Source organism: Mixophyes fleayi, chromosome 9 (genome assembly GCF_038048845.1).
Source record: "Mixophyes fleayi isolate aMixFle1 chromosome 9, aMixFle1.hap1, whole genome shotgun sequence".
NCBI lineage: Eukaryota > Metazoa > Chordata > Amphibia > Anura > Limnodynastidae > Mixophyes > Mixophyes fleayi.
In genome coordinates this window covers 3,566,859-3,584,877 of record NC_134410.1, presented here as the reverse complement: position 1 = coordinate 3,584,877, position 18,019 = coordinate 3,566,859, and the positions used below count along the sequence as shown (strand labels likewise).

The 18,019-nt window shown below is 38.7% G+C and overlaps 1 protein-coding gene across 1 annotated transcript in view; it reads right to left on the bottom strand.

Moving 5' to 3' along the window:
* Positions 1 to 18,019, bottom strand: part of KLHL4 (kelch like family member 4) — a 93,881-nt gene that overhangs the window by 18,415 nt on the left and 57,447 nt on the right. Inside the window, exons 4-6 of the mRNA XM_075186233.1 lie at positions 10,610 to 10,806; positions 4,495 to 4,707; positions 1,343 to 1,529 (exon numbers count right to left, since the gene is read on the bottom strand). Of these exons, the coding sequence (XP_075042334.1) occupies positions 1,343 to 1,529; positions 4,495 to 4,707; positions 10,610 to 10,806 (597 nt within the window). The remainder of the gene's footprint in view (positions 1 to 1,342; positions 1,530 to 4,494; positions 4,708 to 10,609; positions 10,807 to 18,019) is intronic.

Below are 18,019 nucleotides of genomic sequence, written 5' to 3'. Positions count from 1 at the left end.
TAAGGAGGATCACACTATTAATATTCATCGTGTTCAATATGCGCGGCGAGAGCTCCTGCCATGAGATCTGAGGCTAATTATAATCGCCCCTCACACTTGTTATTCTCTGGGAGAACAGGAGCTTTGAAAGTTTAACCTAAAAGGGCCATTAACATTTATATTTTCTGGATTTTGCGTCTACTTCTGAAATACAAATTGACGTACCTTTTAATGCTTCATCTCCTACTTATATTTGGGAAGTGCAAATTGTTTTTGTTAACATCAAAGAGCTCGTTTGAAGACCACGGTGCAGTGCCATGAAAGGATTCTATTTTCGGCTGACTGAGGTGGTATTTATATATATATAATTCATTGTAACTTGTAAAGGGCAAGGTGCCGGCTGCGGCAGAAAACTCCTAAGTGACATTTTATTGATTGTTTTTGTCTGTCTGTCACTTTGAATGAAGGTGACACCGGTGGGAGAGATGAATCAATGTGAGGAGCTCAGTAAGCACATTTACTGATTGGATGAGATGTTCTCTTGTGCTTTGTGGGCAGTTATAGACCTTGTCCTTAAAGATACGAAAAGCCTAAATGGCTCTTTACTGCCTCTATATCACAAAGAGGTAAAAAATTTCAGTAAAAAAAAACATTATAGAGAAACTCTGGTCCTGATTCATCTAGAGACGTATCTGCCAATTGTAAATGTATTGTACGCAAAATCACTCTGCGCAGCCCAGAACCGGGAGATACAGCAGTAAACGCAGCCATGTCTGCTCTGTCTTCAAACTCAAAGGACACTTACTACAGCAGAGTGAACGGGACGGGCACTGGGCGTTTTGCCGTAGTCAATGTACAGTAGGAGTGTAACAAACTCAAGCGCACGCAGTCACGTCTGAATCAAGCTCTATCCATTTCAAAGCTACTTGTTTTTCTGCCATATCTCTTGCTCCAGCTACAGGGCTAGTCTAAGTCCTGATCACTAGTCGTGACAGTCTTGTATACAATGGTATGCATGCTATAACATGTGTTTGTAATCACAAGTAATTGTAAAAATGTATTTTATGCTCAATAAACATTAACAGCATCCTAATAAATGTATTTCATGGGAAGGGGGAATTAAAAAAAAAACTCTTGCTTGTTGCTTTTTTGTTTTATCATTATTGCCTTCATTATTTACTGGTGGCTACTCGATTACAAGCGGATGACGGTCAGCCTAAACTGCGTCAAGCTCTTTATACTCGTGTAAGATGTGTCTTTCTTTAAGATGCAATTTCCATCTGCGTTTTAGACGGAAATTGTGTCCATCATGAGCCCCCAAATGTCTATAATACACAATGGTTGTCTAGGCCTTACAAAGTACCTTTTGTAGAGTCCATTCCTCCCACAGCATAAAGAGCTCCGACGGTGGACTTTCTGGGTTTGGTCCGTGGACTCTGCATCATCGACCGCCTCTCGGGTAACAGGTGATATTTCATGGCTTCCATTAGGAATTTCTGACATTCTAAGTCATTGGCGAACAGCGAACTGTTTTCCAGATCTGCAAGTAACTGAACCCCATCATTAGTCAGATAAACAACGCAACATTTCCGGGACGCTGGACGAAACAACTGTCTGATTTCCAGAGCTGCATTTCTGTAGAAGTATTTTAAATATGTAAAACAAATAAATATTGAACAAGTGTGTGTTTGTGCATGACGTGCGTGAGTACTCCAAACTCTACAGAGGATTTCCATTCTCTGACTGCAAGCCCTGCACAGAAGCTTTCGGAGTGCTAGAAGATAGAGGAGATCCACCACATCCACTGCCAACAGCAAGGGAATGGGACATATTTAGCAACCACAGTAAAGCCTTAGACTAGCAGATGTAAACCTTGTTTTGGAAATCAATTTACTTATGTTACAATTATGATGAGAGCAATAAGTGAAAAAAATGCCAATTACTTTTTCATTTATGCTGTGCAAATATTTTTTCATTGTAGAATTTGATTGTTTGAATGCTATACTTTGGTAGTGTATTTTTGTACTAACAGTAGATTTGAACACAACTATTGTTTTTCAGTGCGACTGATTCCTGATCTTCTATCAGGATAACATTCCCCATCCTGAGAGAATCCGGAAGGAAGACAGACACAGAGACGCCAATCATGTTAGAAATAGATCAGCGGGTGAGTGCGTGTGATCAGTGCTTCCTGCTTGTGGAGCTATTTTCTGCCACTATTAAATATTTGTTGCTTTTAATGGCAAAATGAAATCTCTGAAAAACAGAAAGTCGGCTGATTACTGACTCAGATGTCTACAAAGTAGTAGATGAAAGTTTGAAGACTAACTCCACTTTTTCTAACATTTATTCTACAATTCCTTATAATATAACATTAATTCCTCTACCTACTTAGCCTCTCCAGTTACAAATAGTAGCAAGTACCTAAGATTAAATAATGGTCTGCGACAAAATATTACTTAACAATCATTTCAAATAACTCTACTGTAACTTGCAATAATTCACTTCACATATCTGATTTTGTATTAATAACACATTCTTAAAGAAAATAAAGTTTGTAACAAATGGGAGAGGGGACTCTCCCTTACTCCAACAGGGGCAACTGAATGTACCCTCCGCTGTAAGTTACTGCGTCAGGAGCCAAATAAAGTTAATAGTTTGAGATCTATGACATGATCCTACTGCAGGACTACACGCAAGGATGTAGGACCAAGGGGGGCAGAGGGGACAGCAGCCTCCCATGATTTCTGTTTGGTGGGGAAAGACTGTGTTTTGACCCTTCCCCCATGAACTTCTACATAAAAGCCTTCATGCTACTTTCTGAAGTCACGGTGTCTGATCTAAACTTGTGAAAGTTTTTTAAATGATAGATTGTCTTAGTATAACTACCAAATGTTCTGTAATATTGATTTCCTTAGTATAGATATAATACAGATTTATTGATTTGTATATTTAAAACTCTCTAAGTGTTGCGTTCGTAAACATTTAATAAATAACCTGTATGGATGATGATCAACTATTCACTTTACTTTTACCCTGAATTTTGTGCAGTGCGTCCAGTAACAAACATGAGATATAGCACAGACCATAACCAGTGAGGCAGTGACTATAGATTTACAAATACTCCCAATCAAATGAGATTAGGCCGTCAACGAAATTTGAATAAAAACCAGGTTATTGACTATGAAAAATGACAATTTTTAAGACAAACAATTTAATTTATCTAAAACAGCTATTGTACAAATTGCTAATTAATATTAATAATAAAATTAAATAATGTATGAATACATTTTTGGCCAACCCCTGAAACACTGGCAAAAATCAACATAGGATTTCGGAGTCTTTGTATATCTACAGTCACTGTTATAACTGTCGTAAAACGAGATACCAAACGCAAGACAAATGGACTCCAAGCCCTATAGTAGTCCTTGCACTTTTTCCCCACCATAAAAAATTAGTTCCTGTGCCCCTGACTACATGCTTCGTCTACCCATTCTTGCCTACTCTCCGGGAATGTCTGGGAGACTCCCAAATTTCAGGGAGTCCCCCCAGACTCCCGAATCCCCCTTCACTTTCTATTAAAGTGGGCGAGGCCTTGATGTTGCGATTCCGTGTTACGGTTCGTCATCACCGTCTCACCCTCTGCGCAATGACTTAAAAAGCGTTGTTGCACAATTGGGCAGGAGACGTGATGGTGCAGATCACTTGTCACCCTCCCCCTATATTTCTCCCTTGGTACCTCCTCTCTGGGATCTCTTGGTGGCAGGTCCAAAAATTATGGAAGTATTGGTCTAGCAGGATAACAAGACACCCGTTCTTAAACCCATTGTCCCTGGTTTTATTTTTATACTGTAGTTTGTGTGTTTGTGTCTTGTTTATAGGTTATACACCAGCGTATGAGATAATCGGTAGAAAAGCAGCAGTAAAAAATTACAAAATTGTTGGTTCTGGTTTCTAAAAACTACACAGATAAAAACGTCAACTTTACAATTTAAGGACATTTGCTTAAAATAACACAGCAATAGTGATCACCTTTGTGTGAAAGTCTTTATATACAAAGCAGATAACAATGTGTTTTTTTTTCCTTTTTTTAAAGGTGTGGTTAAAATTAAATTTAAATTCACAACTCCATAAGATCCCTTCAAATTTTGAAAACTATCATAGCAACACCGGTAAAACTTGGCTTCCTATTGGTTGATTTGAGTTTATTTACAGCTCTATAGTAGCTGTAACTGAGTGATCTACTTCATTGTTCTGTCTAGTTAAAAACGCCGCCTGTTAAAATTTCAACTTTTAGTATCACTTGGAAGCTTAAAATCCCAGATAATATCGATTTGAACTGAGATAACAAGTCTAAAAGCCTGCAATCATCTTTGAACGGCTCCACTCTCCGTCCCTATTCCACAGAATGATTTCTTCCTATGCTATCGTGCTTCATGACCCCGAAATTTACTTGTTGCAAAGTGAATAAAAATGTACTTTACACAAAAAAAATAGTTTTCTTTGACAGCTTACCTGTGGCGGAAGCAGCGGTAACCTTATATAAGACAGAAGCATGCCCAGATCTCGCTGCCGCGATTGTACGTCGTGTTTCACCCACTGCATTAAGGCTTGGAAGATGGTCTCTTCGTCCGGGACGTTAATGTCATCACTCGACAGCAGCTTTGCGATTTCATTCGCAGGCAGGAGAAGGAATTCCTGATTGCGGATAACTTCGATAAAATGTTCCTGAAATGAAAGAGAACTTGTCTGACAATGTTCCGGTATTCTGCATTTGCGGCGTCTTAGTGTCGCTTTGCTAACAATAAGAAGCATAAAATAAAGTAAAATTACTTTAAATGGGGAATATGAAATGAATAATTATTTTAAATTATTTTGGTAAATAAATGCTACAAAAAAATCAAACAATATTTTAAAAATCATGGATTCCTGTTAATTGTGTTTTCAAGTTCTGGGGCCTGATTCATTAAGGATCTTAAATTAAGAAGTTTCTTATTTCAGTCTCCTGGACAAAACCATGTTACAATGCAAGGGATGCTAATGAGTTTTCTGTTTTGCACATAAGTTAACTCCTGGATGTTTTTTCATGTAGCACACAAATATCAACGTTAAAGTTCAGTGTACAAATAAGCTATCAAGTATTTGTGTGATACATGAAAAAACAGTCAGTATTTAACTTATGTGCAAAACAGTAAACTAATTTGCACCTCTTGCATTGTACCATGGTTTTGTCCAGGAGACTGAAATAAGAAACTTCTTAATTTAAGATCCTTAATGAATCAGGCCCCTAGTTTCTTTCTGCTAAAATCTCATCTTTCATAATTTAATATTGATCTTTAACCCATTATATTTCTTATCCATTATATCACTCCTTCCACAACTCTCCTTAATATCTCTTGCACCACCTAGAAGAGTATACATAGAAATGCCTACGTCTGTCCCTATTCCAAAACCCACAGACCCCAGTTATATCCCCCCTATCCACTATCACAATCTACATGCAGTGCTCCACGGCTGCAAACAGATAAGTACAAAGAAAGATGCATTGGTCACAAAATGTAATTTATGAATAACTAAGTTCCACAGATGATCAATGCGAAATCTATTCTGGCTACAGAATGTAACAAAACATTTTGCAGTCTAAAGATACTTTCATCACAAAACAAAAAGCTTTGAGCGTGTAAAAAACAAAACAAAGGGATTTAAATAACGTCAGCCTAGGCCTATTATTATGAACATTGCTGAGTAATTTCGTTGTCACTTTCTTCCCTTTGCCGTGATATCCATCCGAGGCAGTCAGTTCATTTGTAACATGACAGATGCCTAATGTCATGCAATATAGATGACACGTACGTACGAGCCGAGAGCCCCCACGCGCCGCCACAACAACGCGATTTATCACAGTCATTTGCAATTGTCGTATAAATGTCTTGTTTAAGAACTGCAGCTTTTACATTCATCTTCCTGTAGCATCGAGCTTGTTGGTTTAGGCTTTCTGTCTGCTGCTTTTATATGTAGCATTTTAAATAAACAGAGCAGTAATTACACCATGTTTAATAAATAGTTTTTCTGAAGGTAAAATGTAAATATTATCTCATTACTATCACACTGACATGAAGAGCGCTACATAATGTAATCCTATGTCCACTGATTGGGGTTTGGTCTGAAAATGTCAATGTGACTGAATTAGATTCATTAAGGATCTTAACTTAAGAAACTTCTTATTTCAGTCTCCTGGACAAAACCATGTTACAATACAAGGGGTGCAAATTAGTTTTCTGTTTTGCACATAAGTTAAATACTGACTGTTTTTTCATGTAGCACATAAATACTTGATAGCTTATTTGTACACTGAAATTTAAAGTTGATATATGTGTGCTACATGGAAAAACAGTCAGTATTTAACTTATGTGCAAAACAGAAAACTAATTTGCACCCCTTGCATTGTAACATGGTTTTGTCCAGGAGACTGAAATAAGACGTTTCTTAAGTTAAGATTCTTAATGAATCAGGCCCAGTCTCTATTTTAAGTGAGAGATGAGACTTTTCTCAATGTCATCAACTACCCTGGTGCAACATCCAAGATACTATCAGGAGGCCTGTCCGGGATTTACAAAGCTGTGGCTCCACCATCACTACCAGTCTAGCGTCTGACTACTTACCCACTGAGCCAGCTGATACTTTAAGCAAGTAGTGAGACTCTTCTCAATGTCATCATCAGGCCTGGTACAAGTCCAATGACTAAACGGTTCACTGAGAATTCAAACCAGTGTCTCCACCATCTCTGACAGTAGAGTACATGTCAACGTAACCAGCTCACACTTTATGTAAGGGACGATACGTTTCTCAAATGTCTTCAACAGACTTGGTGCAACTAAAACGGAAGTTTGACTGGGGATTTAAACCAAGGCCTCCACCATCATTGTCGTTAGAGGACCTTGGAACCAGTGCACTGAGCCAGATCTTGCTTTAGCTTTCCCACATCATGTAAAACATATGTCTCAGTAGCTGGGTGCTTTACTGGCAACACGGTGGCTCAGTGGTTAGCACTTCTGTCTCACAGCACTGGGGTCATGAGTTTGATTCTCGATCATGGCATTATCTGTGTGGAGTTTGTATGTTCTCCCCGTGTTTGCGTGTGTTTCCTCCGGGTGCTCAGGTTTTCTCCCACACTCCAAAAACATACTAGTAGGTTAATTGGCTTGTGAAATAAAAATGAACCCTTGTCTGTGTGTCTGTGTATATTAGGGAATTTAGACTGTAAGCTCCAATGGGGCAGGGACTGATGTGAGTGAGGTCTCTGTACAGCGCTGCAGAATTGGTGGCGATATAAAAGTAATAGATGATGATGATATTCCAAAGCCGGCTTCCTTTTACTGCCTTGGATGTGGTACCAGGCTGGTAGATGACAATGACAAAAGTCTCACCTAAAGCCGTGGTAGAGAGTCAGGCTATGCTGACCTTGCACAGCATGTGGAACGTTTAAATGCAAATTAGTTTATTGTTGATGAATACTGAGAGCCGGATCGGCAATGGCCTGTTTTATTGTTTATAAGTTTCATAACTTATTTTGTGCACAATGCCTCTAGCTATTTCTGAAATGCCCTAATATTTAACAACTGACTAGGTCGTCTCTATGACAATTTAAGAAGCAGAAACATTGAGCTCATTGTAGTAATGTATTTATACCTCCATAATGCTCAGTTTTCGGTGCAGAGCATCATATGTTACTTATAACACACTATTGTTCCAAAACGGAGCAGAACTGTCTGCTCCGAGGTGACATAGGGTTTCAGCAAAGGATGGCAGTGCTCCTCCCCTGGCTAATAACATCATTACTATGCGTGTGAGCCTCCTAGTCATTCCACCAGACGGACCGCCACACAAAGCAGTCGAGGTCCTCAGAAACAAGAGTTTGTGGCTCTTTAGACAGACGTAATGAGGATGATTCTCATAAACTGCTCAGAGTACAAAGCTCGAACTTTCTGCAACAGGTTCATGACCAGAAAGTTTCTTTAGTGTCTTCTGGCCGCAATGGGTGTAACTAGTGAGTACGGTTGTTCTGACTTTCTCAGAGAGCGAAGATGTTCTGACAGCCAAGGAAAACACAATCATCATCATCACCATTTATTTACATAGCGCCACTAATTCCGCAGCGCTGTACAGAGAACTCACTCACATCAGTTCCTGCCCCATTGGGGCTTACAGTCTAAATTCCCTAACACACAGACACACACACACACACACAGACAGACAGACAGACTAGGGTCAATTTGATTGCAGCCAATTAACCTACCACTATGTTTTTTGGAGTGTGGGAGGAAACCGGAGCACCCGGACGAAACCCACGCAAACACAGGGAGAACATACAAACTCCTCATAGGAATTGAACTCATGACCCCAGTGCTGTAAGGCAGAAGTGCTAACCACTTAGCCACCGTGCTGCCCAATCCAAACAGAACTAGAACATAGCATTATTTTTTTTTACTTAGTGAGTTTTAATATCCACAGGACCCTTTGTCCAAGGGTTTACAATCTATATCGAATACAATGTCGAATTTTCATGTTTATTTTTAAGGGAAAAAATTAGTCACCTTTCAATATAACATTCAGAAAAAAATATTATATTAATTTATTCACAGTAATCTTTTTCATTCCGATTTGTCAGCAATCTGACGTTGGCAAAAATAACATTCCCAGTTAGGTTTGCGGATCTATCCAGGAATAACTTGTATAAGCTGTGAAATTCAATAACTATACATTTACTAGGCAAATAAGCTTGTTACAGTTTGAATGTATAATTTTCAGCTTCCATTTCTATTTATGACAGAAATACTGTGCACATTCCCGGTAGATAAAGTGTCTTATTTTGCCTGTTTAGCAATATACAGCCAAGTGCAGTGATAAACAAATATCCCAGTCTCTCTTGAAAGATGCGACGCAGCTTCCTGTCCGCTATCTCTCTCGGGCAGACACGGGCGTCTGAGAACAAACAACTATTTTCATCCCTCTAAAAGGATTTAACATCCTGTCTCTATACAAAGAGATTAGGAGGCTCCTTCTAAGACCATCACTATTTATATGCCGGATGAGTGAATAAAACCAGTATTTATTCTGAATCTGTAGCAGGAACAGACAACATGTCAATGCTCATTTGTCATTAAGACTCCAAGTCCCAGAATGCATTGCTGCCACGGGATGCCAACCCTAGTCTAGAGGGGCAGGGCAATGGGACTGGAGGGGCATATTTGGCCTTTCAGCTTCCACTAATAACAACAAAATGCAAAAAAAGAGATTGAAATATTTAACAAAATATAAATATTTAATAAATATTGTCCCTTGCAAAAAATGTGGTATTAAAATAATAATGCATATTTTCATTCTTTTTCTTCTGTTATTGTCTTCCCCGTGCATTGTCAGCAAATCTTGCCGCTGTCGGCTGCCCCTTGATGTATAGGAAGACTTCAAATTGCCAGAAAACACCCATTTTTGCCATTCGTTGGGCTTCCCGCCCTTTGATAGAGAAGCGTTGGGAGCAATGCTTATTATTGTATAATTTTTCATGATGAAGGCACCATTTATACACTTATGGCACTACAAGTGCCAGCATGCAATTGCGGTAATCTGCATGCTTACACTTGTAGTGCATACCTCCCAATCATCCCCATTTCAGCGGGACAGTCCATATTTTAGGGCTCTGTGCCGTTGTCCCGCTAGAAAACATGTTTGTCCAGCAGGTGGAAATGTTTGGCAAAAGGAGGTCTGTAATGGGCAACGCAGGCCACACCCCCATTTTGCTGTGACCACGCCCCCTGTGTCACAAGTGGGCAGTATAGTGATCCCATCATAAATAATTATTTCACCCATTAGCAATCACATATTAGTGCTCCCTTAAAATAGTAGTATATTCATATTGACCTATAATATAATAATACAATAATATTGCCCCTTAATATACTAAAAAATAATTTTTGCCCCCATAATCAATAAATAATCATTGTCAGAAATCAATGCGCCTCTCACAACCACCTCTTGTTTTAGCTGTTTTTCCGACGGTTTTTCCAGCTATTTGCCAAAACAGAAGCTTAGTAAATCAGAGGTTTGTATTTTTATCATGTTCAAAATCGGGATGGTGATTTCTTATACTGTAGTTTTACTGCTGTTTTACCTTCAGTAAGTCTATAAAAGCTGCCGAAAATCAGAGGGTTAAGTAAACCGCTCTTTAATAAATCTGCCCCTAGAGTAATGTAAATGATTAAAAAAAACATAATATTATTTGCATCTATAAACTTAAACAGTCTCCACTAAACAATATTCACATAAAAGTCCCCTGTACTCTTTCTTGCTGAAGTGCATTTGTCTAGCAGTCAGGAAATACATATCTTATGTTCTATTTCCTAAGCTGTAGCTACAATTCTATCCAGTGTTGAGTCATCGATAAATAATAAATATATGTATGAAATCTGCAACATGCTAACCCCAGATATAAATAAACAGTAATTATAATAAGCTCCTCATTGTTCTGCTTAAGCTGCTTTCATTGAATTCCCTCTATGGATAATGACTGCCTATAAAAGCAGCAGGAATCACATCTCTGTTAATGTACCCAGACAAATGCAGAACATCTTACCATTGTGTAACTATGAGCCACCCGCAGAAGATCCAGGCAGCCCTGGGCGTCGCCAAATGACCGGATCCCTAAGCAGTTGGACGGATGAAGCTGCTTCATGAGAAAAGTGCAGCAAACTTCTATTACCTGCGAGAGCTGGAGAAGACAGGCGGCAGCCAGCAAACTCTCTATGGTGTCCTCCTTGAGTTCTAAAATACCTGGAAAAGTCAGTTAAAAATTAGAAAATAATTCTAGTAAATAGCAGGAATTCTTGATTGACTCTTACTGTGTAAGGAAACTACACTCAAAATATGTTTGACTAAGTTAGAATGATTATTCTGGGTACAACTGCTAGAATAACTCCTGATTATTGAAACTGGAATTCTGCCTGAAATCAGCTCTTGAAATACACTGACAGATTTGCTTTTCACAGATTGCAACTGGCCGTTTCTACCAACAGTAACCAGGGAAATAATCTATGCAGTTCATAGTTTGTTTTTCACTGTTGTGTATGTTGCAAAGGAAGATCAGTTATTGAAGAGCAATCTACCAAATGGCAGCAACAGTGTGTTTCTGAAGTTTAAACAAGCAATTTCAGGCAGTAGTCACATAATGATTTATTATTATTATTATTATTATTATTACGTTAATCATATGTTCGGTTCCTATGATAACTGACTTCCACCCATGTGTTTACATTTTATATATTAAGAGTTTTGTTTTTTCTCTCCCTTTGAATTCATTTAGTCTGTATTTCTGGTCCAGGAGACCTCAGGGTGTCACAGGACGGCTCACAGAGATGGAGATGAGGATGAGTGAAGAGTTGTGTAGTCCTCTTTAGCTTTGTGTGGTTTAAGCAACACAGTGCAGTGCACCAGTTATTCTAGAAGCTTTTTAATACTTAAACGTTGTAAAGTAATGTGTGTGGGTAAATAGCTACATGTTACTATTATTATCCGTTATCATTTATATAGCACCTACATATACCGTAACATTTTACAGAGAACGTTCAAGCATTCACATCAGTCACCTTCCCAGTGGAGCTTACACTCCAAATTCTCTACCCCACAGACACAGTAGGGTCAGTTTTGTCAGAACCCAATTAACCTAGCAGTATATTTTTGGACTTTGGGAGGAATCGTGAGGAAAGCCTACGAAGACTGAGGAAAACATATAAACACCACACGGATAGTGTCTTGGTTGGAAGGTGGGAAATTCACAAATCTCCAGGATCTTGCCTTGCATTCTTCATTTTGGGAATAGACGCAGGGTTTCCTGGCTTCGGACGGGGGTACCCCACACTTTTTTATTTGAACATTTATCCATTTTTGGACATTTCATGGAGGGACATTTGGAATTCCAAATTTGTTTTGGGACATGGTTTACAGGTATTTTTGGATTAAAAGCTGCCAACAAAAGAAGAAGATATCTGATTGGTAAGTATATTGTTTTTTTTGTTTTTTTTAAATAAATGTATGTTGTACGAATGAGGGTGTTTGGTGTATTTGTTGGGGTTTCATTATTTTTATTAAAATGTTGTGGTTTTAAATAGGGATTTGTGGTTTATTTAACATTTTGTTTTGTGGTACTACAGGTCTCAGCCAGCCATGGGTGTCAGGGCATGTTGGCACTTGTGGTTCTCCAACTGTCAGCATGCCCTGGCTGCCGTGGGTATGCTGGTGCTTGTAGCTATACAAGTATCAGCATGCCCAGACTGTTTCGGGCACCCTGGCATGGTTGGGACTTGTAGTTCCCCAAAACAAAATGGCATCTGTTTGGGGTTTTTTTACATTAATTTTGCCGCTATTGCCCTTCTACCCACAGCCCATGGGGGTAGAAAGAGCCCTAGTGCTTTCGACCCAGCGCTCAACAGCCTGGGATTGATTGTCATTATAGTAGGGGGACCCCTGCTATAGTGCCACCCACCCCAGGCTGGTTTGACTAGTGCTGGTTGCATGAAAATCGGGGGGACACCAAGCAAATTTTTCCCCGATTTTCAGGCAACCAGCAGTAGACTGGCAGCACTAGGATTAACAGTGCTCAGACGGGAACGGACCCCACACTTTTTTTTTTAACTTTTACCTATTTTTAAACATTTGATAGCAACCGGGACCTCCAGCTCTATAGACATAACAGTGTAACAGTGATGTGTTTACTAATCATGCAGTTAGCTGAACACAGGAGAGTTAGCTAAATATGAGAATCGCAGCAACTCGCCAGAGATGATCAGCGGTTTTTAAGATCAGAGTAAAAATCGCAGCTTAATACATCCTTGATACATTTACCCCCAAGTGTCAGAAATTAGTCTGCTGGGATTCCTCCTCACCTTACTGGGTACTCTCCTAATTAATAGGGGCAGGTTTCAGAGATTTGTCCATTGGAGTATATATTATAACTGACAATGAACCTATAGACAACTCTTACTGTTCGTTCTTACTCAGCGTGTTGTGTAAATTCATGTTTATTTATTGATAATACGCAATTCAATTAAAAAACAAAATTGTGACAATACCTATTAGTTATATCATATGGGAGGCCTACTATATTATTATTATTATTATTATTATTATCATCATTTATTTATATAGCACCAGCAGACTCCGCAGTGTTATAGAATTCGGATTGTTACCAATGAAGGTTTGTGTGTTAAGTTCTCCAACCAACGTGAGGTTATCACAGCCTAAAGAAACACTAAAAGTATAGAAAAATAACACAAGAATAATACAAGACACACAAGTGGCTAATCTGAATTACTCCTTTACATCCAATGCGTCAAGATCTGTTCTCCGAGTCCGGGAAATTCCATACAGACAGTTTCCTACACTCGTGAATAGGTTTTATCACTTGTATACATTGTAATTCACTGCTGTACGTTCAATGAAAGGACTATAAAAGCCTTTATATTGTACCGCACATTACCCACATAGACCAGTGAGAGGAAGCGATGAATGAATGGAAGAAAAATTAGCTCTCAGCTCTCACATCTGGATGTACTGAGCCCTGTGCCATGAGAATTATTTCTGCTGTATATAATGTTCAGGACTATATTATCCCCACAAAGTGAATAATTTCTCATAATACCTTCAATTTACTTCCTCGTTTTACAGACTTTTCTTCAAAGAGAGAGAGTAGAGATATTGATTCTAATAAATACACAAAAAATCAATCAATGCAAATGTGTTTCTCTAAAACACACAGAGCCCCAGAGGGCGATGCATTGCTGGAACACCTTAACCTGAAAGCCCATAACTTGGAAACACATCACATCAGGTGTAATATCTACCTGACTGGGGGCGGCCATGTCTCCTCTCTACTGTAGACCTACGGGACACAGAAACTTTCTGCTCTAATTGTGTGTTATGTAGCGGAGGTAGAAATCTGCTGCTAGCAGGACAGGTTGTAAATCTTCATGTTATCGATCTAAGTTCATGACTAAGATTGTGGGCTGGATTTCAATAAAGAGTTGGCAATTAAAGAATGAATTTTGTGTAAACAGCTGTTCAGAGTAAGACAGAATAATGAACCCACTAATATGAAAAGAAAAACAAAATAGTTCATAAATCACTTTTGTATTTGGTATTTTTTCAACTCCTGTGTGCGCCATTCATAATTTTTTATATAAAGGCCACATGTACTAATAATGGTCCTGCTTCCTGCTGCTGCTTGCTCTGAATGGTGCACACAGGAGAGTAGCGCAATGTGCGTCCAACACTGCAAGGCGTTTGAAGCCCACAGAACAGTAGCAAAACTTCGCCTGGCGATGAAGGTGGGCCGCAACTGGACCTGGAGGTGAGGTAGGCCCACTAGTGACAGGTCACCTTCTCAATGCCACTCCTTGGAGCGTGTGTGGGTCCAGATCCTTGTAAAAAGAGCAGAATGGGGGCCCAGGAGGCAGAAACAGCATTGAAGTCCAGCAATGTTCTGCCCTTGAACCAGAGTTCCTTGTGCAAGAAGAGTAGAGTGGCGGAGTGACAGACAACAGGAGGAAGTGGGCATCCTGCTTGGTAAGATAAGTAAGTGGAAGGTATCCCTCCCATAGGGAAATTGTACAGAAATGTTACTTACTTACAAAGATAAACATGATTTATAGAGATATTCAATTAATACCTGGATTTTTGCATACCCTGTAGATGATGTGTTTAAAGATACCTTTTTTTAAATTTAGATAAGTTTTCCATTTTCTATTATAGTATAAAATCATTTTGTCATTTGTAACTATAAGCAACTCTTACCCATAAATACTACAATTTAATGAGGGCTCTTCATTGATTTCATCATGCCTCTTCCTCCAAATATCTGACTATCTGTTAAGATCATATACAACCATCATCATCATGTTACCTCCTACAGGTGTATATCTGCTAAGATATTATATACCAGACATAATCATGTCTTCCTCCATGTACCTGTCTATCTGCTAAGATGATATATACCAGACATCATCATGTCTTCCTCCATGTACCTGTCTATCTGCTAAGATGATATATACCAGACATCATCATGTCTTCCTCCCCATGTCTATCTGTTAAGATGATGTATATCTGTCATCATCATGTTTGCTCCTACACATGTCGGTCTGCTAAGATGTTATATAGCAGACATCTAAAGAAACGGAAGTTGTTTTATCAATCTATAGGCTATAGCAGGTGCTTGAAAGGGTGGGGTTATCCTAAAAGGAACAAACACACAGAGAGATCCCCCAGCACACTGCTATAGCCAGCAACAGATCTGCTATTTCTACTGTAGATAAAAATGCAAAAGTCTTAGTTGCACACATTTGCAAATGTATGTTAAAGCCACCCGCCACACCAAGGCGCTTTTGCTAATAGGGTGGTCCTAACTCTAAACAATGAGAGTCCTATATATTTGGGCCATACATACGTGGAGAGGCGGGTGGCTTTAACATATATTTGCAAGCGTGCCCAACCCTTCTCCGGGTGCTCCGGTTTCCAAAAACATACTGGTATGTGGTCGTTGTCCTAAATATGTACGCAGTAGGGAATTTAGATTGTAAGCTCTAATGGGGCAGGGCCTGATATGAATGATTACATATTCTGCGCTGTGTAATATGAGTTTCGATTTATATAAATAAACAACAACAATAATAATAATAATAATTATAATGATGATAATAATAGCAAAACAAAAGTAGAACAAGTAAACAAGTTTTAGCATCTAAAAGCAGAATGGCCACACTTAAACAGAATACATAGTATATATAATATTGCAGAAGAAGACAATACACAAATATATATTTGCAGGTAGGCAGCGTGTGATATAGTTATCGAGTGAACAAGGAAAAAACATGAAGTGAATGAATAGTATTGTTTATATGGCCAAGGTTTAAATACAAGTGGTAAAATTTAAAAAACAACAGATTTACAAACAAATGACCAGCAGCCTCTCTGTTCTGGGAATAACATATCCGGAATCCTGACTGTCTTAAGTCTAGGGGGTAAATGTATCACGCTGAGAGTTTTCCGGCGGGTTTGAAAAGTGAAGATGTTGCCTATAGCAACCAATCAGATTCTAGCTGTCATTTTGTAGAATGTACTAAATAAATGATAACTAGAATCTGATTGGTTTATCAAACCCACCAGAAATCTCTCAGCTTGATACATTTACCCCTAGAAATGGCTTTTGCATTATACTTATTTTTTTCTCAGTACTGTGAATTATTGATATTATTTATGATTATATAATTATATATTTTGACTTTTTTTGACATTTTATTCAATATGAAAGTTTGCATCGTTTCTCGTACTGATCACACAGAACCAGCAGTTTATAGGTGTAAGAAAAGTACTTTGTCACATAAGAGGGTATGTGTGAATCTCCGCAGAATGTGTTGATCGTCTCTGTAGGGGATCGGCTGAGCAGGGAGCCGCTATATATTATTTGCAGGTAGAAGGAAGAAAATCTTTCTAAACCCACCAGGGAAAACGAAACACTTATTGTAAATATATATATGATATGTTGGTGAGGGATTATTGGTTTTACGTCTTTGATTTTCGATCCTGGCAGCATGTTTTGTGAAGTAAGCAGAGAGAGGAGCAGTTCATTATTGCAAGGTTGAAAGGTGATGCGATTAAAAGCCATATACCAGCACGGTATCTTATTAACGTCTTGAAGGATTGCTCCATAGTAGTCTTATAAATTCTGTTAATCGCCTTCTTCATGACGTTTAAGAAACATTAGACTACGGTAGCGACCGATTTATAATTGTTCAAATGACTTAGCTGACTACGAGAAGAATTTGTATTCTTCCATTCCACTAATATGTAACGAGTGTTGAAATGTATCGGCAGTGTGACTAGTAGACATTTGAATATCCCTTCTTCTATTGCATTTGTTTTTTTAGTAAAGAGGTATAAGCTGGACAGGAGAGGGTCTTCTAAATTGAAATAAACAACAGTAAAGTCCCTGGCTTTAGTTATCATCTCACAATCAAAGACGTTCAAGTTTGCAGGAAGAAGAAAAAAAATCTTTATAGACCACGAAACTGGTTCGAGTTACAACAAGCTACAGGCACCCTCCCGGTAAAATCCATTTCATTTCCAACCAATTTACCATGAACAAGTCCCACCGCTGTCCTTCTATCGCAGTCGCCGTCTCTGGATGGCGATATTAGAGGCTCCCCCCAGGAAAAAATACTTTATTATTTAAATAAAGCTTTTTTTTTTTTTTTTTTAGTATAAATAATTATGCAGAATTTTTCTTTATTTTTTTTATTGTTTTTTAAACTTTAGTATTTTAATTGTGGCGACAGTGGATGTGGCGGCCCTTCTAGGCCTCCGGATCCTCTGCGCAGGTGGGAACGCGCATGCACCACGAAACCTTGCACTGGCTCCTCTTAGCGCTGCCAGCCAGAATCGCTGCGGAGCTGGGCATTGCTAAGGGTAAATAGGAATACTGGATGAGTGACATTACGTCATTAGGGGATTATTATTGAAACCAGCGTGACATTGTAATGTACAATACGTCAGCACCAAGCTTTATAGCGATGGAAGCAAGAAGTACTAACTTATAACTATTGATCGAGCAGGAAGGAAAGATCTCCTTCTAGACATCAATGGGTTTAAGATTTATTGATTTTGCTAATCTGTCGGTAATAATTTATGCTGAACCAGCAATTACTGCAAAACAATCAGCACGATTCATTTTTGTAGGTTTCGTTAGCATAAATTCAAGCGTTTTATATATATATTTATTTATATCTTTTTTTTTAAACACTAATCCTCTTGCTCTCTGTTTGAGAATCAGCTTGTTTTCCTAAGGGCATTCGTTTAATCTCTGTGTGAAGATGAATGGGAGGGTGTTTTTCTTTATACAACTGATAGAACTCCTCAAAGGTTCTGTTCCACAGAGAGTTGTACTAAACTCTGACTCCAATCTTTGATGCCGACAATGGGATAAGTTATTTTTGATTCA